Source organism: Harmonia axyridis, chromosome 4 (genome assembly GCF_914767665.1).
Source record: "Harmonia axyridis chromosome 4, icHarAxyr1.1, whole genome shotgun sequence".
Taxonomy (NCBI): Eukaryota; Metazoa; Arthropoda; class Insecta; order Coleoptera; family Coccinellidae; genus Harmonia; species Harmonia axyridis.
Window position 1 is genome coordinate 27,017,681 of NC_059504.1, and position 24,464 is coordinate 27,042,144.

At 34.6% G+C, this 24,464-nt stretch overlaps 1 protein-coding gene across 4 annotated transcripts in view; it reads left to right on the top strand.

The window, feature by feature from the left end:
- LOC123678306 (LIM/homeobox protein Lhx3) overlaps positions 1 to 22,733 on the top strand; it is a 91,406-nt gene extending 68,673 nt beyond the window's left edge. Inside the window, exons 1-7 of one of the 4 annotated variants that reach the window (XM_045615291.1) lie at positions 6,832 to 7,069; positions 13,483 to 13,657; positions 16,165 to 16,367; positions 16,801 to 16,984; positions 17,181 to 17,332; positions 20,369 to 20,563; positions 22,227 to 22,733. In XM_045615291.1, coding sequence (XP_045471247.1) covers positions 6,973 to 7,069; positions 13,483 to 13,657; positions 16,165 to 16,367; positions 16,801 to 16,984; positions 17,181 to 17,332; positions 20,369 to 20,563; positions 22,227 to 22,378 — 1,158 coding nt within the window. In that variant the 5' untranslated portion in view covers positions 6,832 to 6,972 and the 3' untranslated portion in view covers positions 22,379 to 22,733. Of the gene's footprint in view, positions 1 to 6,831; positions 7,070 to 13,482; positions 13,658 to 16,155; positions 16,368 to 16,800; positions 16,985 to 17,180; positions 17,333 to 20,368; positions 20,564 to 22,226 lie in introns of those variants that run through there. The other 3 variants (XM_045615290.1, XM_045615288.1, XM_045615289.1) reach the window with 3 other exon arrangements.
- Positions 22,734 to 24,464: the final 1,731 nt, after the last annotated feature.

A 24,464-nucleotide genomic window follows, 5' to 3' on the forward strand; every position in this document is an offset into this window, starting at 1 on the left:
CTACCTCAAATGGGCATTAGTGATTTTCCTCTGTAAAATACTTGAATTGAGACTATTGGGAAGCATATAGACAGTTCAATAGATCATTTAACACTATATATTCAGTCAGATAATATTTTCTATTCTTTCATCGCAGCCGAATTCTAGAAATATACACTTAAAAGCCGGTTATCCGAGTTAACTCGGTGGCACCACCCTGATGAGATGACTGAAAACTCAGATAATCCGCTTTTATACTCTCCAATACATTAAATGGTTCAATAATGTTTTGAGCATGTGAATCATAAAATGGCGGAATACTCCTGTAGAGTTTTCCAATAAGAGCTTTCACTTTGAATTGCCCCCTTATCTTGGCATTCGCTTTTGAAGCTGTTATTATTTGACTGTACGCTGACGATACCGTCATTCTTGTCAGTTCTTGGTGTCCCAAAAAGGCAACGAAGTAATCTACAGGCTTCAATCTTGGTTTGCTCGATGGAGAATTGAAGTTAACCCTGAGAAGAGCGAAGCCGTTCTTTTCAGCCGGAAGAAAAAATACCCCCAAGTACACGTCGTAATGTTCGGTAGGAGGATAGAATGGAAAAACGAGGCCAAGTATCTGGGAGTAATACTTGACAAGAAGCTCACTTGGAAACAACACGTCACATCAGCTGTGACAAAGGAAAAGACAGCAGCGGCAGCGTTGCAACCGCTACTTTGCAAAAGCAGCAAAATGTCCCTATCCAACAAGCTTCTTCTCTACCATTCGGCCGGTTATGTTTTACGCATGCCCGACTTGGGGATACGCCGTAAAGATCCATCTGCAGAGACTTCAAGGCGTGCAGAATACGATCATGGGACGAGCCGTGAATGCACCATGTATTGTCAGCAACGTACGGATACATGAAGACCTGCAAATACCATTCCTAGACGATCATCTAAAAGATCTGAGCGTGAAGAGCGTACAATGAAAAATCAGGCAAACCCTTTTATAAAGAAGGCTTGCGACCATGATGAAAAGCCCTCAGGAAACACAAAAGACCGAAGATGGCACTTCCATATGAAGTGTGTGATAGAGCCAAACTCTTACTGGCTCAGAGTGGCATATTGTCATCTGCTAGAGCAGATCAAAATAGCTCACAGAAATGATATTGAGATTGAGCAATAAAAGGCTAAAATCCTGACTGCGAAAGAGAAAGAAGTTCCAAATTATTATTTGACAAGTGAAAACGATGCCATTACTGGAAATGGAAGATACACACTTCAACAACGAATAAAAATTGTTGTCGCAGATCGCAACACTAAAGCACTTTTGGGTCGTCGTGGAGCACTTTGGCCGGCAATAGTGAAACTGGTGAAAAAATTGAGCTGTTGGGGCAAGTTTGTGATCGCAAAGTTTGAAACCATGTGAGTCACTCAAAGCAAATGAGAATGTTCAGATGCAAATGTTCACGAAAATTCAGTATTGTCGATTTCTCGTCGATCTTGGGAATTAAAGATTCCACAAACGATATTACACCGAAATTAGTGTGGATGACGTTTATTTTCAACAATGCGGTGCTACGCAGGAGCGGATACATGGGGGAGGTACAGGTGGCGCGCGCATCCCACCTTGAGCGATGATGCTTGTTGAAAGATGTATAACTTTCATGTGAATTCGGTACTGCGCGCGGTCATGAAAAAGATATGGTTCTGACGGTTCTGTAGCCTTAGTCATTTGGCTGATATCGTTTTCCATCGTTAATGGTATCCATTTACAATTAAATAAACTCCATTGATTTCTCTTGAAATATAATAATAATAATATAAGAGTTTATTGGTCAGTTTTTCACAACTATCTAACAACTCTGTACTTTTTTCTTCGGTATCAAAATGAAATCACTGATTGGGAGACGCTTTACATGCATTTAGTACCTTTGGATGAAGAAACTTAAAAGAACATCTTTTTATGTTTTTGAATTTGAATTTATTTCATTGGTGTACCAACAAAAAAATTATAAAAATTGGAATGAAAGTTTGATTAATACTGAGCATAACTCACCAACCTCGGATAATTAGAGTTTTAATATATAATAATATACAGGGTGGGTCTATAGTGCTAGATCGATCGATAGCTCTTGTAAATTTGGGGCTAAAGGAAAATGATTCAAATTTTGACGGAATCGACAGCACTGAGCGCATAATTAAATCATTTTTAACTCTACAAACTGGTCCGAAAGTGGTAAAACACGATACCATCCTGTTTTTATAAGTGGGAATGACCAATTTTTATTTCATATTCATAATCTCCATGAAATTCTGATTCAGAAATACCCCTCTTGCCATCTTTCATTTGTGGTATTTCTAAACGTAAGCCACTTTTCCGAAAAATTTCATGGTTATAATCGTTAAAACTGAAGGCAATATCTTGAAAACCGTTCGAGATAACTGTACGATTTATTTTTTCATTGAATTCCCAAAAATTTTTCAACTCTTCTGCAAGTGCAATTTTTGAAAAAATACCATTAAAAATGTAAAAATGTTTCGATTTTAATGTTTTGTACTAAGGCTTGCAGCCTTAGTACAAAACATTGAAATCGAAACATTTTGAAAATTATTAATTTTAGGTTCAACATGTCAAGAACAGAAATGAAGACTTGTCACTACGCTATTCGACAGGCAAAAAAAATCAGGGCATGCCATTTGAAAAAATTGACTTATCGATTTCTTTTAGAAGTTCAGTTTCTTTTGGACCACATATAGAGTGAATTTACAGAAGATTCGAAAACTTTTTGAGAATTCAATGGAATCAATTCAATAAATCTCGAACTCGAACGGTTTTCGAAATATGATCTTCACTTTAAACCATTATAACCATAATATTTTTCGAAAAATTGACCTCCGTCAAAAAGTAGGTACCACAGATAAATGATGACAAGAGGTGTATTTTTGAAGAAGAATTTCATGGTGATTATGAATATGATATAAAATTGGTGATTTAAAAAACAGAGTGATATCGAGCACTAATGACTCACCATGTGTATAGGCTCGATTATTTTGGAGCTCGAATAATAGCTACTCGGTTAGTCAAAATTTTATTATTTATAACAGGGCCGTGCTAGCCAAACTACTGCCTTAGACAGAGACCTAATTTGCCGCCCTAACAGAATCTAACATTGCAGAATGCTAAAAATTATTATTGGATAATCGGACTCTACGGTCCGCTTTATCGTTTCTGCCAACCCGGCAAAAATACAAGTCGGCACCCTTGCAGGTTTTGTAGTAAGCAAAAGAGCAGGAAAGGGTTTTGTTAGGATTGGTGAATTTGTATTCATAGGTCCAGTGTGGAAAACTACAAATATTTCCATAAAAATTATTTTAGGAAAACAAATATGTATTTCAAGTCGAGGGCGCTCCTAGCCTTAAATTTTGGAGCGGGTTGCCGTTATGGGCTTCAAGTTTTTTGATGGGACCATTTCGTACATTGTCTGTTTGAAACGCATATAAAGTTTTAGGTGGTTCCTTTTTGGAAGGGGGGTTTTGACCCCCTTGACCCCCCTGGGACCGCGCTTGTTTCAAGTGTAATTATTTTTATAGATTCAAATTTAATATGAATAGATGTTATCGGAAACAATGTATTAAACAATAAACGTACTCAACTGAATTCTTATGAATAAATGATAAAATATATGGATTGAATTCAGGTTTCGGATTCATCTGCTGAGTTTCGACTTCATAAAATGCTCGAACGTTTCGTTCTTTTTCCTTTGATATAATTAATTGAAACAACCGGATAATGCGGATTATTATTTTCAATTCGAATAGATATTGCATTCATTCTTGTTCTCGATGCGAAGATGTTTAGGATTGGTGAATTTGATAAAAAAATCATTTGTGAAATTCGTTTAAATAAAAAAAAAATATTTAATTCATTCTTCCAGAAATCCAGATTTCTCGGAAAAAGTAGATAATGCCGCTCTCCATTATTTGCCGCCCCTCTAGAGCGGGCCCTGCGATTTCATATTGTTCTGCTCAGTTTTGACTTTATAAAAAGCTTGAATATTTTGTTTTTTTCCCTTTAAGATGATCGAGTAAAATAGTCGTATTATGCGGATGAACCATGATTTCAAATTATTATGCGTCCATGCATAATTGTTTATTTGATATAAAAAATATTATTATATAATGGAATGTGGTAAGAAATGATAAAACTTCTTATATTTCTTAAGAAGCATAAGTTGGAAATGATGAAATGGAATCGTTTCTCGTATATTTAGCATTCTATTCTGAGGAATCAACATCGTGATCGGAGAATTGTAGAGAAAAATAATCCAGAAGCCGCCCCAAGTGGCAATGAAATTCGGCAACGTTTAGCAAATCGAACGTCGACAAGCCTGATGAGTGCATGTATCTTTTAAGAGTCAATATAACTGGTAAACAACCCTATGAGGAGATTACGCGACATCTGGATATTTATGAGTTTGGAATAAAAGGTCAATATATTTTCATGAAAAAGCATGTAATGGGATTAAAGCAATCATTTCGCTGGCATGGTGCAAGACTATCCTAAGTCTATTTCGCAAGAAGTCGAGATAATCGCCCTCAAAGGTTCATACTTCTTTTATTTTGGTCAAGTCCATATATTCGAAAATTTTTAAAATGCATGCAATCCTAAGTACTAAAAACGGACATAGGATATTTTCACTACAGTAGAAAAGATTGGGTTAGAGTTAGGATAGTTTGAATTTTTTTCGCTTGACAGACTTGAAATGAGAAATATGAGAAATACCCTAATATCTCAATTTCAACAAGAATTGGACTTAGGATAGTCTTGCACCAAGCCAGCGATTCATTGTAATTCTGGAGAAATTGTGTCTCTTATTGATTTTAGTTTATAATTCAAGATTCTCAGATCAAAACCCCATCTTATATTTTCAATAAGTTTAAATTCAGAATGGACGTACAAAATTTGAATTTTGAGGGAGAGGTATTTGATCAGTTCCTAAGCATAGAAAATAAATTTTTAAGAGATCTTTTTCTTATAACATAGCAAACACTATTTCAAGATTGTTAAAAGCATAACAATCTTGATATGACTTGTTCAGTTCGATCTTTCGAAAACAAGTATAAGCGAAATCTCTTAGAACATAAATGAACAAATGTCATTTTTCAACAGTTATCTCCTTCGCCTCCTTATCCTTTAGTTTAATCTCTGTTATCTCAAATCCGAGTAAATTTTAAAGTGGATGTGATGTTTTCTCATCAGAATGCTTAATTTGTTTCTTTTCTTTTTCCTTCAAAATTTTCAAAACTAATGATCTCAGTTCACGACTTTTTTTGGAATTTGTAATTTTTTGAATTTAATTCTTTTTGTTGTTCAATAAGCATATTTTGTTATTGGTTGTTCTTGTTTTTTTTTCTTTGTTATTTAATATAAGGCCTGAGCAGAGTCCGGGTTACCGGAACTCTTATAATTGAGGCCTTTTTTTGTCCCATATGAATGTGAGAATTGACAATAAATGGATATATTATTATCATTATTTATAACCCAGTATCATTTATTGATTCAAGCGGCAACTTCAATAGATAGGGGAAGAATTTCTTGCTTCCCCAGGATAAAATTCTAATTTTATTGCCACCAGGTAGTAGTTCAGTAGTTGAACACCATGATACAAAAAGATATTATTATTTCTTTGTATCAAGTATCATGGTTGAACAAGTCCTACAAAAATATTTCGTAAAGCCGACGAAGTTGCCAACGATTGCTCGGTCATAAAAAATATGCAATTATGTACTCGGAAAAGGTTGCGAAATAATACAAATATGTGGCTTGAACATTTCCGATGGAGTAACAGATTTTTCAAACATCAATCCGTGTTATCATCATTCTCGTGGACTGAACAGAATAATGACTCTTCGACGGATTTCAAAAAATTAATGAAATTATATGAAATGGATTTAGAAACTGCCAACAAATAACCCTTGAATGTAAATTCAAGATATGGAAGAAAGAATTATTGAGAATTCCGGATTCAAAACTTGGTGCAATATCAGGAAAGATCTCGTTCTACTCTCAAGATAGGTACGTAATTAAAAAGTACAATGAAAAGTTCGAGAATAAGTGAACTCGTTTTGTGAATATTTATTATAATTTTGAATTCGATATTGATAATGTATGAGATATCATAGGTACATCTAAAAGAAAAGCTGAATGCTTAAAATTTTTTTTTTCAATTATATCTAGTACCTATTTACTTTGAATTTATTGCAATCTCCGAATTATAGAATTATTCATATTTAATTTTATTCAACCGACAACTACAGCCAATATTTCCTCTGCCTCCTATAATTCGTTCAGTTATAACCAAAAAAAAATTCTGTCTGCGTCATTGCTTCGAAAGCATTATAGATCAAACAATTCAATTTAGATATCTCTATCCATTTTCATTCGAAAATCTTTCATTCTTCTGAACTACATTAAACCCTACCATATACGCATTCATTTGAATGCATTCATTCGCTAGACAAGATGAAAAAAAAAATAAAAAAACTGTACCCACGCGAAAAATTCAATTGACTCAAAAACTCTAACAATACACCAGACTGAACAAAAAACCTGTCAAAAGCGCATCTTGGAAAAATTACACGGCTACTGGAAAAACCGGGATGGCAAGAAAAGCGCGCATAAAAGAAAAACACTGACAAAGAGAAGAAACATACGGGGCAACCTACTCAAGACTAGGGGTTGCGTAAAACGAGGGCGTCCATGTGGGAGGGGCTTTACGACACTGCCAATAGGGGGCACGCATACTGAACAAGGGTAAGTTACCCACGGAGTACATAGGGGTTTATCTATTGTGTCATCGCGAGGTGGGCGTATAAGGTCGATAATTTCGAAATTTGCGACGGCGCAATTCTTATTTCTGGTCAGTATTTATCAGAACCTCGTTGCGAACGTTCTTACCGGGCTTTAATTTGACGTATACATGTATTTTTGTGTTCGGCGGTGCGAAAATGATCACTAGGTGTAGCGAGGACAGGGACGAGTTTGACATTGAGATGTTCAGGGTGCCGCCGATATCTCTGGATGGAATACCGAAAGTGCTTTTATGTGAGTCTGCTTGCTAGTGCAAAAATGGGAAGGGCCCTCGTACATCGTATCTACACGAAGTCACAGTTTTGTGTTATTATTGAAAAAGACAAAGTTTTAATACCACCCCCTTGATATTATCACAGTTTACGTTTAAAAATATGTCAAGTCTCGGTATATGAGTATCACAGCACCTTTTAAAAGTGTGGGAAAGAAGCTATTACATACAATGTTTTTCCTAGGATCGTATCCATTAATAATTTATGGGGCTTAAAATCAAGGAATCAAAATACTTAACAAGTTAGTTTCCTAAAAAACCATACCATACAACCATGAAACTGTAAATATTTACCGCTAAGTTCTAGCCATCATAAATTTTGGATTTATGAATGAAAGTTTCCTTCGGAATTTTGAATAAAGAACTCCAGGTTTGATTGCTATAGGTATGTAGGAACAATACGATTTTTGCTCTAATTATGTGGTAAATCAGTTTATTCTACCATTGCTTGTAGAACAAAATCGTCCGGGAATATCTGAATTTCATAATGAATACCTATCTGAATTTCATAATGATTTTCATGAATATTATAAGTACCTATTATTATTACCTATACTATTCGGAACTCTCCCCTCGCGGATTTATCCATTATCTGCCAAAATTGTGACACAGAAAACAGTTCTGTCAACCTATACTTTTCAATACAAAAATTACTGAACGATATTTATGAAATATTCCATTGATTTCAGACAAAATTCGGTTAATTAGAGGAAATAATGTATAATACTCGTGCAAAAGGCCCATTTATGCACCATGGTGACAGCATATTATGCCTGTATAAACAGTTTGGTGATCTTCAAGCGCACAAGTTTCTTGTGCATGAACGAGCCCTCAAAAGCTTCTGACTTCCTCACGTCATGTGGAATTCATAAACATTTATTCAAAAACCATGAAATTTCTCATGTTTCTACCTGTGTTTTATATAATACACATATATCTAAAATCTAAGTCTGCTAAACTAAGCCAAAACTTGAGAGAATTCAAGAAAAATGACTTCAATTTTTTGTTAGAACTTGAACCTTATAATATTAAAGAATTTTTAGGTTGAGCATTCCAAATTGACGTTTATTGTGTTCAATCTTATTGAAATTCACCTAATAAAAACATATCATTATTATTATCATATGAATTTAAAATCGATATAGGTATCTCACATCACAGTGACTTGATAAATTTATGAAGTCGCAGTAACATAAAGCTTCTCTACCTGTCATTTATTCAATTTATTTGTACTACAACGACAGCATTGCAGAAATATTCGTTGCCACTAGACTGGTATAGGGGAATCCCTGGCCATCTTCGGCTATACGTCAAAATCGTTGAATAGAAAGAAACATAACCTTTTACTCCATATATATTCAATAAATAAATGAATAAATAATACATCAATGAATAGTAGAATAGTAAATTTATTAATCAATCTAACAATTGATCGAAATTTAAAATCGAGAACTTCATTCAAACGGATTATAGATCTTTGCCAAAAAAAGGTCAAATCGTCTGGAGCGAAATTCAAAAGGTTTCCGTAGAATCAATTTTGACCTCTTGTAGAGCGAAGAATTAGAATGTGGTCTGAGTCTCAATTGTAGGTTATATAGGTATATAATTTTCATTCATCGTTACTCGTATAGGTATTCATTTACAATTCATTCTTTATTAAACACTATTTTTAGTATTTATCAATATATACTTATTATTGTATATACGCTATTTTTGTATATTTCTATATTTTGTATATTTTTTTTGAATGAGAGGGCTAGAATCCACTTCTCAGTACACAAACATACCTAAAAAAATTCACAGAAGTTGTTCAACTCTGCACATTGAGAACTTGCTATTTTCAATATGATAACAGATTTTACCAAAAATTAATGGAGTAGCTATGGCCTATGGGTAGCCGAATTTCCATTACAATAGCTCAATTGGTAATGGCACATCTCCAAGATAATAATAATTTTATTGAATTAAACGTATGATATCACGATTTTCGAAAGGTATGTAGATAATTGTTTAATTATTACATCAGAAGAACAAATTGAGAAGATAATGGATGACTTGAAGAGAAAATAACTAAAAAAAAACCAAAACGTTGAGAAAAGCCATACACTCAAATAGAATACTTGATGACAACTCGATATATAACATCAGACAAATAAAGGCAGTTGCAGTTAATTACATAGATCGAGCAATCAAACTTACGTCACCAACTTTTAGACCGATTATTTTATTATGATCAAGTAGCATCCTTACTAATTAGAAACAATTATCCATAAAAACTAATAAACATATACTTTAAAACACAATAAATACTCCAGCCTCGACTCCAGCACAACAAAAGATCTAACAACATAATCCGATATCCCATGTTATTTATGAGATATCTACTATGCAATGAATGAAGTGGAGTATACATAGAACAAACACAACAAAAATTATGTGACATAATAAAATACCACAGAGAGCCATATACAAAACATATCGTGGATAATAAACTCACATTCAATTTCAAAGGAATGAAAATATTAGATAATGAAAACAATAAAAAACTAGAGAATTCCTCGAAATGATTTACATTAAACAAAATCACAATTCGATCAAAGATAAAACAGACATAAAGGAATTCAACACTATTCAACATTAATAAAAAAACGAAAAGTAAATACACAAACACGTTAGAGAAAAAGGAGAAACCATAGTTTTGAACATTTGGTACTCATGATATTCAATTAATTTAAAACATAAGGTGATACGTTGAGGTTGACTATCTCGATAGGTATACGAAACGAATAAGGAGTTGTTATTTATTATAGTACCCAAAGAGGTTATGGATCTCATACCTGTTTTTTTAAATCTATAATGTTTGTAATTTATTATTTTTGAATATTGAAAAAGGGTTTTAGCCGAAACATTTGTATAATTGTGACTGTAATAAGAATCGTAATAAAAATGTTTTAGTAAAAAATCATCCCAAATAATCAAATATCTAACAAATTCGACGTAATATTTAATAATAATAAAATTTGTTTTTGAAAAGAATTGAATGTCCCCCCTATTTTGAATACTTCAGATGTTTTTTTATTTATTATTGTAGTGTTATTTACTTTTTCATCGTTATTATCAATGAAAGTAATTTATAACACAATAGCAGAAGGCATTGATATTCTTCGATATTCTTCAGTGGAGAATTTTCCAATGAATGAGTGGTGGAATGATCTTCTGTACGAGTATTATACATTATTCTCTCTAATTCTCTGAATTTTCATTTACATTGATGAAATATTTCCATGAATATCGTTAAGTGATTGAGCCAAATGGGGCTTGGTAGAACAGTTTTCTGAATCACAAATTTGAAGATAATAGGTAATTCCCAGGCTGAAGAGTTCCGAGTACCATCATATAATAATAAAATAAAACCATGAAATCTGTGTAAATCTGTGAAAATTAGAAATAGGTTATTATCGCAATATCCAAACTAAAATACCCTGCAAATGGGTGTGGCTCTATACTTCCCCGTCCTACGCTGCTGATAAGTCGCGACTCCACAGTACACTGTTCTTGCAACATATTCAAAAAACTGAATTTCATCAGAATTACAACGGAAAATTAAGCTTTCTTAATTTGTGTCCCAAAATTCGATGAAATCATCTCGAAAATTAAGAAACTCCAAACAAGTAGCCCTTATCTTTTTTTTTCGAAATATTAATAGCGTATTCGACTGGCTGGACCAATGCGAATTAATTCGAATTTTTGTAGAGCTAAATGTTCGAATTAATTTGCACTGGTGCAGCCAGTCGAATACGCTATTAGATTTCAGAAAGTAGTTCATAGATATCTTGATTCGTTCTCGAATTGCGGGGCGATTCTAAAAAATGACTTTGAATATTTCGTTATATCTTGGTTTCTGTTCGATATATTCCAATTCTAAAAATATTTTTCAGTAATTTTTATTGTTCATATCATACTCATGACATATCGAAAAAATTAATTACGGTTTTAGAGATATAGAGGAGATTATATGGGAGACATCCAATATTTGTCGGAGCAGTTTTTAAGCCGCAGATTTTTCGAAAAGCATCTCGTTATCGGTTATCAAAAATGTCATTCGAAATATCAAATTTATTTATATAAACACCCAATTTTAGTGTATTTTTGTGTATTTCAGAAGTCACAGACTACTTCCACTCAGTGAGAAATCGCGGTCTGCGGTTCCTCCTCATTTTAAGTTCTCCCTTGATAACTCTCAAAGTTTTCATTTTAGGTATAGGGTTGTCTCTTAAGCAAACCCTCTTCTTTTTATACATAGAATTCACTCAAGGAATGAAAAAATTAGGTTGTATATTGAAAATCTTGAATTTTAATGAATCCTAGTTGTCCAAGTTCATGATCTTTCCATATCATCCTGTACATTTTTGGCCCGAACCGCAAATAGTCTTATAATACAACGTATTGGCAGGAGAGCAAATTAAAGTTTTTTCGGAAGAAACTTTTTCTGCTTCAATATTCGAAAAAATGTGAGTCCTCGTAGGCACCTTAGTTGACTTTTCACTCAAGTTATGGGATATTGCTGAAATTATCATCAAATAAGCTATCTATAATGATGCAATAATATACTGAATGTGTAATTTGAAATAAGAAAGTAGAAGTCTGTTTCTGGTATAACTGGAAGTTGTAGATATCTGAAAATATTTCAGGGGAAATAATCATTGTCTGAAACCTCAACATGCAAATTTTGATCACACATTTATGATTAGAATCTATAAACGTCTAATAGGCCATCGCGGTGAATCACTCTGTATCAACATCTTATTAGTAAGTTAAAATTCGTTCAGAGCATCGATCAATTTGTGTTTTACACCTTACACTACCGATAAGTTTCTTAGGTACATCGAAATGAAAACCATATAAGAATTTTTTTATTCATAGTGAAAATATAAAAACATCTAAATTTTGACATTCGTCCGCTGTTACCATTTAAAATTCTTGAGGAGGTCTCACCCGCTTCTTATGATCATGGTCCTTATGGGGATGATTACAAAGCCATAAATCAATCACACTCGCAATCACAAGATATCTACCTATAAACAAAATTTGACCTGTCTCTGTTTCCACAAAACCATAATTATTTGATTGATTTTTGATCAAACTATAAAAATCATCAAAAGTTTCAATTTCACACGAAAAATCAAGTTATAACTTATAATACCACAATATTACGGAATAATCAGTTATAATATCACAAGAGCATAGACAATATTCGATTATATACCGATTCACGATACGTAATTCGCGAAACATCACGAGAACGCAGCTCGAGTTGTATTTCGCGAAATACGTCGAGTGAAGAGGTTCGTATAATCGAAATATATTGTCTATGCTCGAGTGGTATTCGTTACGATTATAGAACGAATATTTTCAATAACTATAACTAAAGCACTGCATTTTGAAATTCAATGACATTTCACTGAGCTTGATATTTATTTTTTGGCAGGAGGCGAAACACCAAAACGATTATACCACGCGTCGTCGTCATAAGTATATTCACTTATCAATACGCCGTAACTATGGGAAATTTACGGATTCTATTGGTTCATCAAAACATAAGTTGTATAATCACCGTTAGATTTTTCAAACATTTCAACATTTTGAAATTGATAAATGTTGATCTTTAAATGCGACCAAAAAAAAAATATAACTTTATTAAATCCGGAGACCTTGGAGACCACCGCATTATCAAGTTCACATATTATTATAGATAGGCACTTGGTTGATTTGCCGTGTGAAACTGAAACGTTTGATGATCTTCATAGTTGGCTAAGAAATGTATATACCATATTTATATTATAGAGGGAAAAATTATTCGTTTTTTTTTTCTTAGGGAAATTGTATGGTATACATTCAAAGAACACAAGTTTGTATTATAACTTCAAAACTAATGGCAATGAAAAATAAATTAGTACACCATTCTACTAAAATAAGTGCCTGTAGAATGATTTTGTGATTAGCGCCAATAATAAAGAAGTTATGAGGAATTTCTTTTCACGCCATTTTCCAATTTTCTCTGATAGCTTTCAAACAGTTGAATTTTAGGAGGGGGTGATTTCCTCCAAAATAATTCACTCAAAAATCGATCCCGGAAATGTGTCATTCATTTTTTTCTAGCTCAAAGGGGTTCTGAGATCCCCCCACTTGATAACGAATATGTGACACCCGATACATGTTAACCTATGGAAGTTCTGAACGGGCATTTCATTTCTTTTTTTAGGCTTTATCCTATTGTAATGGGATGAAGAGTAAAAAAGTAAAAGTTTTTTAAAAATTAAACTAAATGCATCTACCTAATCCAATTGGCCAAATTTCAGTTTTACAATTTTTTCAGCTACCATACCAAAATGCGGTGGATGTCATGAACTTATACTAGACAGATTTATATTAAAAGTAGCAGATAGAACATGGCACGCCAAATGTCTTCAATGCAGCGAATGCAGGATACAGTTGACAGATAAATGTTTTGCAAGGAATGGACAGCTATTTTGTAAGGAAGACTTTTTTAAGTAAGTATCAGCTTTGGTTAGTGCCATAAGAATATATTGCATTGGGGAGAGACTTGTTTTTGAGGATATCCATCAAATTCTTCCTTGATGCTGAAGTTGTAGTAAGCACTATAATCCACAAAATCGATGTTCTCATATTCAAAAACTAAAGTTATCAAATATGAATTTTGGTTTCTTAAGATAACTACATCAATGTCGAAACGATTCGTTAAACGCTTATGAAGATTTTGTGAATAAGAGTGTAGTTAATACAACTTCAGTATAATGTTAAACTCCACAAACTCAATTTTCCTTGATGGACCACATGTTTCTCTATTTGTTTATTGTGTCTTTTTTATAGAAGTTTTAGGCATTTCAGAATAAAAATACCTTCTCATCGTTCAACCTATTTTGTTTATAGATATGCCTGGGTTTTTAAGATAGATAATGGGGATTATTAATAACCCTCTCACAATGTAAATTACAGCCATAGCTTTTTCAAGTAAGCAAAGGGTTTTCCAATGAGAGGTTTGATTACGACTGGCCCGCTATCTGGGCAACTATCAGTTTTGAAGATGTTTTCATTTGACATTTGACAAGGAAAAACTACGCCATTACCAAAAATGAAAGATACGATTCAACAACGCATTGAAATTGTTATCGCTCAGAACAAGTGAGAGATAGAGTTGGACCTAAATTATTCCAAAATTAATACAGTGAATGGATTGCGCTACCGAGCTATGATTAATGATTTTTGTACACAGAATTGAAATCCTATCCTAAATGGATAGCTTGGAAACCACCATGAAATTTATAAATCGGACAATTATTCACCAAGTGGTCAATGGTTTCTTCTACACCACACTCACATAGTGGGCTATCAATAGAATGCCATTTGAAAAGGGTACTATTACAACGACCATGACCAGTTCTAAGTCGATTTAAAATACACCAAATTTTCCTAGGAATATTGAAACCTAGAACTTTTTCTGAAGGATCAACTATAAGACGTTGAAGACGTTAGAAGAAGTCCATCCCGAACGCCAAATTTCCTTGTCGCTTTCATTGGATTGAAGGAAGGTATTAGTCCATAAAGGTTTGCGTGATTTCAATCTAGCAGTTCTAGAATCTGGGAAATAGGATAATACAATTGGAAATGAGTTCGGGTAGAAATGAAATTTATCCCAAGATTTCTTGACTGCAACCTGTCTACGAATATGAGGCGGAACTATATGTGATAGCACCGGTAACCAATCTAAAGGTGTAGATCTAATAGTAGTAACAAAGATGAAATATATCTAAATTTATCCTTAATGTTTCAATGAAAAAAAGGCAAAACCAATTTTACTTTTAGTCACACCGCTGAATGGGTAATCGAATGGTCTTTCATTTGATGTAGCACAATCAATATTTTCCTGTTTGACAAAAAGTTGTGGTGATTAGGGAGTGGGGGTAAGAAATATCAGATTTGAAAATGCATTGATGCGGCCGACAAGACGGTGCAACGTGCCATATAAGCAACGAAACAATAAAAGTTTCTCGAAAGGGTAAACACAATTGGGCACCGAGATCTTATGATTTAACACCTTTAGACTTCTTCCTCTGAGGCCAAGTGAAAAATAATGTAACGCGCAGTAACGCATTTTCGGGGATTTCAGATTTTATGTTTAGAGCTTGTAAAATAGATATCCACATCTATTTGAGTTTCTATTTTTTTATTATTATGAGAATTTATTAAGTCTTATGTGAAAATATCGTTATTTTTGGTCAGTAATTCAGTAATTGCCTTGTAGCCGTCGCAATGCTTCGTAATATAACTCTATATAAAAGTGGAATTCTTGATGTTATCGAGTAGATACAGTCGTTAATGTCATGAAAAATTTTATGAAAAGTATATGGTGCTGCATCTGTAGCCGTGGCGGCAATTTTGCTAATTTCGTTTTCTATTGTTAATGCTATTCTTTCCTTTACTGGTAGATTCTTTCATTTAGTAACTACTGTAACAACATGACGTCATAAATCTCTGATTTCATTACAATGAAATCTTCCTAAATGATAGTATAAAGAAGTTCAAATTGAAAATCACTAATTCAACAAAAAAAAACTGAATTATATACTACGGAACAATTATTATTTATTCAGATTATTCGTTGGTTATTCGACCATCTCCAATTAGACTATGAAAGTTTTCATCAACTCAATGCTAATACGAGTAGATCGGGGCTTAATTTTGATGGCATCAATTAATCACCAATCAAACTCGGGAAAATGGAATCTTCCAATACTTCCAGTGCTTCATTCAGACCAGCAATCCAAACATTAATTACTCTCTGAAGCGTCGCCAATTTCCCCAATAACCAAATTGAAAAGAATCCTGATGACTGGAGATCGAACATTTTGGGCTTCTCTCCTCTAGTCCCCTCCTCTCTCTCTTTGCAATATAACATTAGTAGCTAATTGAAAAATGAAGTAGCGTAGTTCAGATGTAACAATGCAGCTCTTCTATTTGTTGCGTACTGTGGGTGCAGACGATTCGGCACGAAGTGTGCAAGTTGTGACCTCGGCATACCTCCAACGCAGGTCGTGAGGAGGGCCCAAGACAGCGTTTATCATTTGCAGTGCTTCTCGTGCATCATCTGCTCCAGACAGCTGAATACGGGGGATGAATTCTACCTGATGGAGGACAGAAAACTGGTCTGCAAACCCGACTATGAGGCAGCTAAGTCAAAGGGTAAGCATTAGTTATTCCTGCGGATTATTCTCCATCCAAATACATAGAATCATTACTCCAAGGGAACGAAACTTACCCAATCGATTTGTGAAGAGGAGATTTGTATCCCTTACCTTTACTATGTATGAAATTTTCATTGTATACAACTTTTGTAATATTGTCCTAGAACTAAGAACAATGACAAAAATATTGGAAAATTCCACGGACGACTATTTTAATAACAGTATCCCTAGTTCACCCAGTATCTAACAATAATTTTTATTGAAAACCAGTCTAAAATTATTGCCTTTTGGGTAAGTAATATTTGTCGCGCAAAAGTGTTCCATTTTAGATAATTTCCTAGGAGAAATGCATACTGTGTCTGTCATATTTGGCATTTTCCAACTTCGATACTCCTTCACAAAATTGCTTAAAATTATATTCCTTATTTCAGCTGCCGAATGTTTGGATGGGGATCAACCAAATAAAAGGCCTCGCACGACAATAACCGCCAAACAATTAGAAACATTAAAAAACGCCTACAACAACAGTCCGAAACCTGCCAGACACGTTAGAGAGCAACTTAGTCAAGACACAGGCTTAGATATGCGAGTAGTACAAGTATGGTTTCAAAATAGGTGAGGATATGAGATAATGCGAGTTCTCAGTGAACTCTGAATTGTGTATTAATACTAATTGATGAATACAGATGAAGTTACATCGTAATTTTCATTTGTGTTTGATACAGTTGAACTGAAATAAATATTTCTTTGTTCTTACTTAAATCTTAGTATGTTAAATTATCATCATAATATTATATTCATTTTCCAATAGGAGAGCAAAGGAAAAAAGACTCAAGAAGGATGCAGGTAGGACGAGATGGAGTCAGTATTTCCGTTCGATGAAAGGAGGGTCTTCACCAAGACATGACAAGCTCATCGACAAGGATGATATGAAGGTTGACTTGGATAGCTTTAGTCACCATGGTGAGAAATTTTCACAGCACTTACAAGAAAATTGATAACAAATAGTAGACTTGTTTCCGACTATACCCCACATAGAATGAATCTTTCTGTACACTTTCGGTATGAATACGTTCGCTGAATTCGCAAAATTAATTTCAGCCAATTCTGAACAGCTATGGTTTTGTGCCTGTCTCTCGGACTTAGTATCCATAAATACTAGTAACAGTCTTAAATTTCAAATTCTTATCCGATTGTAATGGAAATGTGTATGAGTATCCATTTTGGTTCATAGATGGTCCCATACAAATTGAACTTTTCATGATTTTCTTACGCGTATACAAACTGAAATTCCATATGCCTCAATATCTAACTTTTTCCTACTTGGTTGAAATTTGGGTTGAGTCGTAAGTAGTTCTGTAGAAATTGAAGGTTTTCTGAAGCATTTTGCTCTTTGGCGAGGAAGAAAGGTAAAAAGTACGCTTTCCAAGTGTATGTATATCAAAAGATATTACTTATCTGGTTAGTGGCAAAAATGCCATCCACATAACCATTGTCAAACAGAAGATTTCCTTCCACGTTATTACGTAGGAATCAAAATCGAAAGTAACTCAAGGAGAATGCACGCCAGCGAAGGAGATTAGTGCTTTACCGGTTTCACCCTTGTTAGGGATCATCAGTACCGCACAACTCAACCCAAAATGACGAACAAAAGAAATAGCAGGCACCTTATTGAACGCTGGCAGATGCAAAGCAGAATGATTACTGCGATGCGCCACCCAGAGGGCAAAAACCTAACTACTTCCTCCACGGGTTTTATCGAGCCAAATTAAGTAGGTGCGCCATCTCTCTAGGGATTACGGTGTTTCGACCCGAGATGGCTGGTAGACTCATCAGTTGGGCTATCCAGCCCCAGCGATCTCTGCCCAAGACACACCTTATCAAACCATCGTGGAGAGGTGACTACACATACACAAATTCGGGGATTCTTAATGAACCCACTGATGCCTCGCTAGAGAGTGACGCGAAGCAACGCCACCTCTCGGGCATGCAGAGTCACTAGAGCTCATTGCTTCAGCGCAAAGGGGGAATACCCGGATACTGTGATTCGGATAATGCCATTTGAGAATGATAAAACAAAGAAGCTTTGCACATTGCACCAAACCAATTGCCAGAGTTTTTATATTTGAGCAAATTTTTCAGCTGCAGTATGTACAGTGCATCCCATTTTGGGTGAGACAGCCAGGTTTCTCGCTTGTTATTTAAGATGGAGCCTTGCGGTTTTCACGTTCCTGTCCTACTTTTTCGTGAAACTCAAGTTGGTCTAATCAGATTATGCATAACTGTTTCCGTTCAAGAGATACAGGGCGATTTTGGAAATTGATACTTTTCGCACCCCTCTTTTATCTCCGAAGTTATTAGAAATAATGCTGAGGTAAAAACTACGTCTGAATCAGAATTCTGCGTAGAATCCAGTGGCGTACTTTAATATTTTTTTCGCGTTATGGTTTTGAAGATTCAACACAAACCTATATTTTCTTTAATGGAACACCCCATATATCATTACTTCGTTGAATTCGTTATTTTTTTCCCTTCAAAATAATGTGAGGTACTATGTAGGTAGGATGTTCAGAAATGTTAAAAAAACACAAAAACATCAAATAATGATGATTTTTTTGTTAATGAGCAATGGATTTCCCATAGAAAAAAGAATCAATTGGATAATTTTTATTTGTGATTTTTATTCATAGTAGAGTAAGCAAACAGAGATAATACACTCATCACTAACATGAAAAATAATACGTAGGTACCTACCTAATAGCAACCAATATTTAATACAAAAATTCATAAAAATTGCACAGATTGAACTGTTCAAATTGCTGTCCATTTTTCCCTAATACATAATTGACAAAACTTTTCGATACGCCTGAGTGCATTTAATATTATGAAAGGGGGGTTTTGTAAATCCTGGAAAACTGCCTCTGTTGATGCACGAAGTCCTTCGGGGCTGTTGAGTCTTTTACTGTAGTATATTATATGTATTAGGGAAAATGGACAGCAATTTGAACAGTTTAATCTGTCAGATATTGTGCAATGTTTATGAATTTTTGTATTATTTATTTGTTGCTATTAGGTAGGTACCTACGTTTTGTTTTTCATGTTAGTCATGAGTGTATTGTCTTTGTTTGCTTACTCTACTATAAATAAGAATCACAAATCAAAATTATCCAATTGATTCTTTTCTCTATGGGAAATCCATTGCCCATTAACAAAAAAATCATCATTATTCGATGTTTTTGTGTTTTTTTGACATTTCTGAACATCCTACCTACATAGTATCATACATCATTTTGAAGGGAAAAAAATTACAAATTCAACGCAGTAATGATATATAGGGTGTTCCATTAAAGAAAATATAGGTTTGTGTTGAATCCCCAAAACCATACCCCGAAAAAAAAATTTAAGTACGCCACTGGATTCTACGCAGAATTCTGATTCAGACGTAGTTATTACCTCAGCATTATATCTAATTATATCTAATAATTTCGGAGATAAAGGAGGTGTCCGAAAGGTATCAATTTCCAAAAGCGCCCTGTATCTCTTGAACGGAAACAGTTATGCAAAATCTGATTAGACCAACTTGAGTTTCACGAAAAAGTAGGACAGGAACGTGAAAACCGCAAGGCTCTATCTTAAATAACAAGCGAGAAACCTGGCTGTCTCACCCAAAATTGGATGCACTGTACAATGGAAGCTGTTCTAGCTCGATAAATCTCCATTTACACTATATAGGTGGAGCGAAAAGAAATTATTGCCAGAGAGAATGCACGAAAAACTACACTTGATCCATGTATACAAATTGATTAATCGCTTTTGGTATATTAATTAATGGAGCTTCAAAATCAAAAATATCATTTGATTTATAGTTGAATAATGAAAAAAAGATAAATGTTATACGATAAAGATATCGGGATGCAAGAATTGGCCATATTTTTAATAGTGTTAATATCCATAAATAACGTTTCAAAAAATTAACAAAATAACATCAATTTTTTTCAGATCTCAGTGATGACAGTTATGGAACGGTAGTAAATATGGGTATGGACCAAGATGGGTCTTCACCTCATAGTGTCATAGGAAGGCCGTCATTCCTACATGGCGGATCATCACCTTCATACCTACCTGGCCATACACCACCACATGGACATGAACACTTCCCCTATCCTGATCAACTATCAGTTTACACAGGAATTGGTAAGGCAGTTTGGAGAATCAATGAGATATTCGATTTTGATACGATTTTCGTATACAGTAAGGCAGATGTATTTCATATTGCAAGCCTTTGCATAGTACTCTTTGTCAATTAAAAATGAAATATCTGTATCTCTTTGTTGACTAGTCAGGGATTGTATGAGTATGAGTTAATGAAACGAACAAATGCATGGGTTGGAGTCCCTTTGTAGAAGGAAGGAGTCATCAAAGAACTCTTCGAATACTTCATCTGGATAATTATTAGCGAAGTAGCTTGATATTCCAACCAACTACTTGACCTGAAAATCAACCTCGATAAAAATTACATACTCAAATTTGACTTTACTCGATTTGAGATATTTATTGCTTGACTCGATATCAAATTACTTGATACTACTTGAACTTGATAAGCACGAGTCGCATGACATATATTTCTGCAAGATCGTGTGCGCTTAGACAAATTAAGGGATTTCCCAGAGGTCCGAGATGATCGAGCGATCGTCAGCAGTGGCGTAACTAGAGTTAACTCTTCTTCTTCTTCTTGGCGTGCCCTATCCATTCTGGACGTTGGCAAGTTTTATCTTGTTCGCTGCGTTTCTGACAAGTTGTATGGATGTCTGGCCCAACCACGTCCTGAGATTGTGCAACCATGAATGTCTTCTTCTACCCGGTCCCCTCCTGCCTTCCACTTTTCCCCTTATTATCAACTGCAGTACTTGGTATTTGCTGTTCCTCATGACGTGTCCGAAGTATTGAAACTTTCGTTGTTTGATGGTAAACACAACTTCCTTGTCCTTTTTCATTCTTCTCAATACTTCTTCATTAGTGATGTGATCTATCCATAATATTCGAAGAATTCTAGAATTGACTCAGAGTCACGAAAATGTTTTTCCAAACTTGGCCAAAGATTTTTAATCAACACCAGGTTGACTGCATCTTTAGCTTCAGTAGAAAGACAATTTACCAGATATACTGTGACAGTGACACTTGACTTGATTTCAAGTCAAGTCAAGTAGCTTGAAAATCTGGTCAAGCCTTGAATCTCTTATAATGATACTTCTTATGTTCGCAATTAGACATACCTTACATCCATTTATCTCCCCTAGCGCTTCCATTGGCAAAATTCGAAATAACAACCATTCACAGTTCAAATGCGGAACGGGTAGTTCAAGATCCGACCAAAAAGTTTTGTAGTGACCAACCGTTTAATTTTGCAAGTCCAAACTTCAGTTGATTTCCACTTCCTTTGCTATGGCGCTCAAATGATTTTTTGGAGGTATGGTCATTTCTTGATAAAGTGCCATCTACGCAAGAAAAGGGTAAATCTCTTGTTCGGATCGCTTGAAATTTTCTAGACAAAATCTAAAATCCTGCCGCTATTATTACTTCCTTAATTTTTTTTTTGTTTACACCAAAAATAAAAGTTACTGAGGACGGTATTTGAACTGATATGTACTGGAGGAAATCAAGATACACTTTCAAAAAAAAAATGACAAAACAGGTCAAAGAGTTGAAGGATTTCGTTGAGATTTCGTCCGTTCCCTTAATCTGCCGTTGTGTGAAGAAATTTTTTTTTGTGAATTTCGGACACATGGAATCCTATTGAGACTGTATTTTGAAACATTCCGTTTACTTTTGAAGAAACTTATATCAGCCTTGCTTACAGGTCAGGGTCCACCTGCCGGAATGAACCTATCGCACAACTTACCTTTGGGAGCAGACACAGATCTGAGCAACGACAGCAGCCCCAGAGGCTATCCAGACTTCCCCCCAAGCCCTGACTCGTGGTTAGGAGAACCGTCCAGTGCCCATTACTGACCCCCTCGAACAAAGATAAGACCACCGAAGAACACAGGAGTGGTCGTTATGTTGACACTCGTATATCTAAAGTCATATTTATGTGTCATTTTTCGTGTTGGTCTCGCTACAGTCAATTTCAAGTAACTGGTCACGTACAAATGAGATGTTCGGTTGGATGTTGGAAAACTGATGTTTTAAATTCGGTAAATACCGGATTTGTGTATTTCTGCTGATGACATTGATCCAATCGGCGAAAGGGAGATAATTTTACGAGAATAACTTTCAAACAGGTTCTATAGGCTCATTTTCACGATGACAGTACTCCCACGACAGTACTGTAGTGATAGTTTCCTTCATAGTGATAGTCACCATAAATTAATGTTTATTTTTACTCTCGTGACGCAGGAATTTTCACCAAATACATTACACGATAGTTACTATCGCAATGTCGCGACAGAACTCTCGCACTATCATGTCATGCTGTGTCTATAGTTCGGGAAAGTGTATGTTTACAAGGTGACAGTATCGTTCTCCTCCAAATTCTTCCTCAAAAAACTATCAGTTAAGACAAACCATACTATCTTATTTTTATACACCTCACTAGCACCTCATGGTCTTCTTTATTTTAGACACTTCCTGATTATAGGTGCATCTAATTCGGTCGAAGTTCTTTGATAGTAGAAAGTCTCGATAACGGTAATTAACAGTCTTTTGTAACCTTTGATATTCCTCTGAAAATTCAAGTAGAAATGTAAGCGGTAATTCTGTGATGAAAACTGAGGTGGGTATTCGGTATAAAATTTTTTGAAAAAATTCTCCTCGGAAAGTTACACCTCTCCGAATATTAACAAAAAAAAAATTATTTTCAGTACATGAAACTTGGTGAATAAAACTACACAGTCAGAAATTTTTTCAACCCTGAAGTATGCTTAGGATTGATTGAAATAGTCAACACCCAAAATATTTTTGTTACAACTTTTTTGAATTAAAATGTTTCCTTTAAAGACATAGCTCAAAACTCAACTTATTAACTAACATTTTTATATCTACATTTTTTCGAAAACTTGGGCATTGCAAGCTCATGTTAAATAGTATTTTATTGAACAAGAGCCAACCAAATTATGATTCTACTTGGCTAAAACTTTTACAACTCAAACAATCGTGAGCAAAAACCTATCGAATATCGTTAATACAATTAAGTTTAATATTTGTTGATCTTTGGAGGGGTATAACTTTTCCGGGGGAAGGTTTTTCAAAAAATTTTATACCGAATATCCACCTTAGTCTCCATCACAGAATCACCCCCTTACATTTTTTCGGTGTTATTCAGATACACCCTGTATATATGAATTTGCAAAAAAAAAGGGTTCTAATAATGATAATAATAAAATCGTTCCTCCATTCAGTTGCAAAATTGAACGGTTGAAAAAATGCACAGAACATATACAAACAACCCGTTTTGTCGAGGAGCATTGTTGTCATTGCATTAAGATTTAAAAATTTAATTAGAAGGGTTTCATTGCACTACACCTCATGGTCTATTGTGCCTCCCATCAGAGCTCTTCTCCTTATAACATGATCTACAGCTCGCTTTCCAGTTCCAGGAGGCTACTTCCTCACTTCTACTGTTCTCTAAATTTCTAGTCCAAAGCAGATTTTGCGTTGGCTAGTGATGACAAGGCATTTCGTCACTAAGCGATCCGGAGTTTCTTCTTCCTCTCTATTGTTCTGACCATAGGCATAGAGTCATTTCTGTGGTTGATCTCAATTCAATCCTAAAATTGAATTACGGCGATTGGTGCAGTATAAAGGCCAGTTGCACCATTTGCCTAAACATTGATTAAAAATTGATTACTAAGGAATATTTGAATTTTAATCAATGTTTAGGCCAATGGTGCAACTGGCCATAAGAATCTCCGGAAATCAACATAACTATCGCAGATTTTACAGATACTAGAAATATATACGACTGTACTAGGGCGTAGATCTTCTCAACCTTCGATTTATTGAATTGAATTTATTATTATTATACAATTCTTATCTGGATAAGAATAACTAATTCAATATTTTCAAGATATTCGTATTATTAGCTTATTCTAGGGAA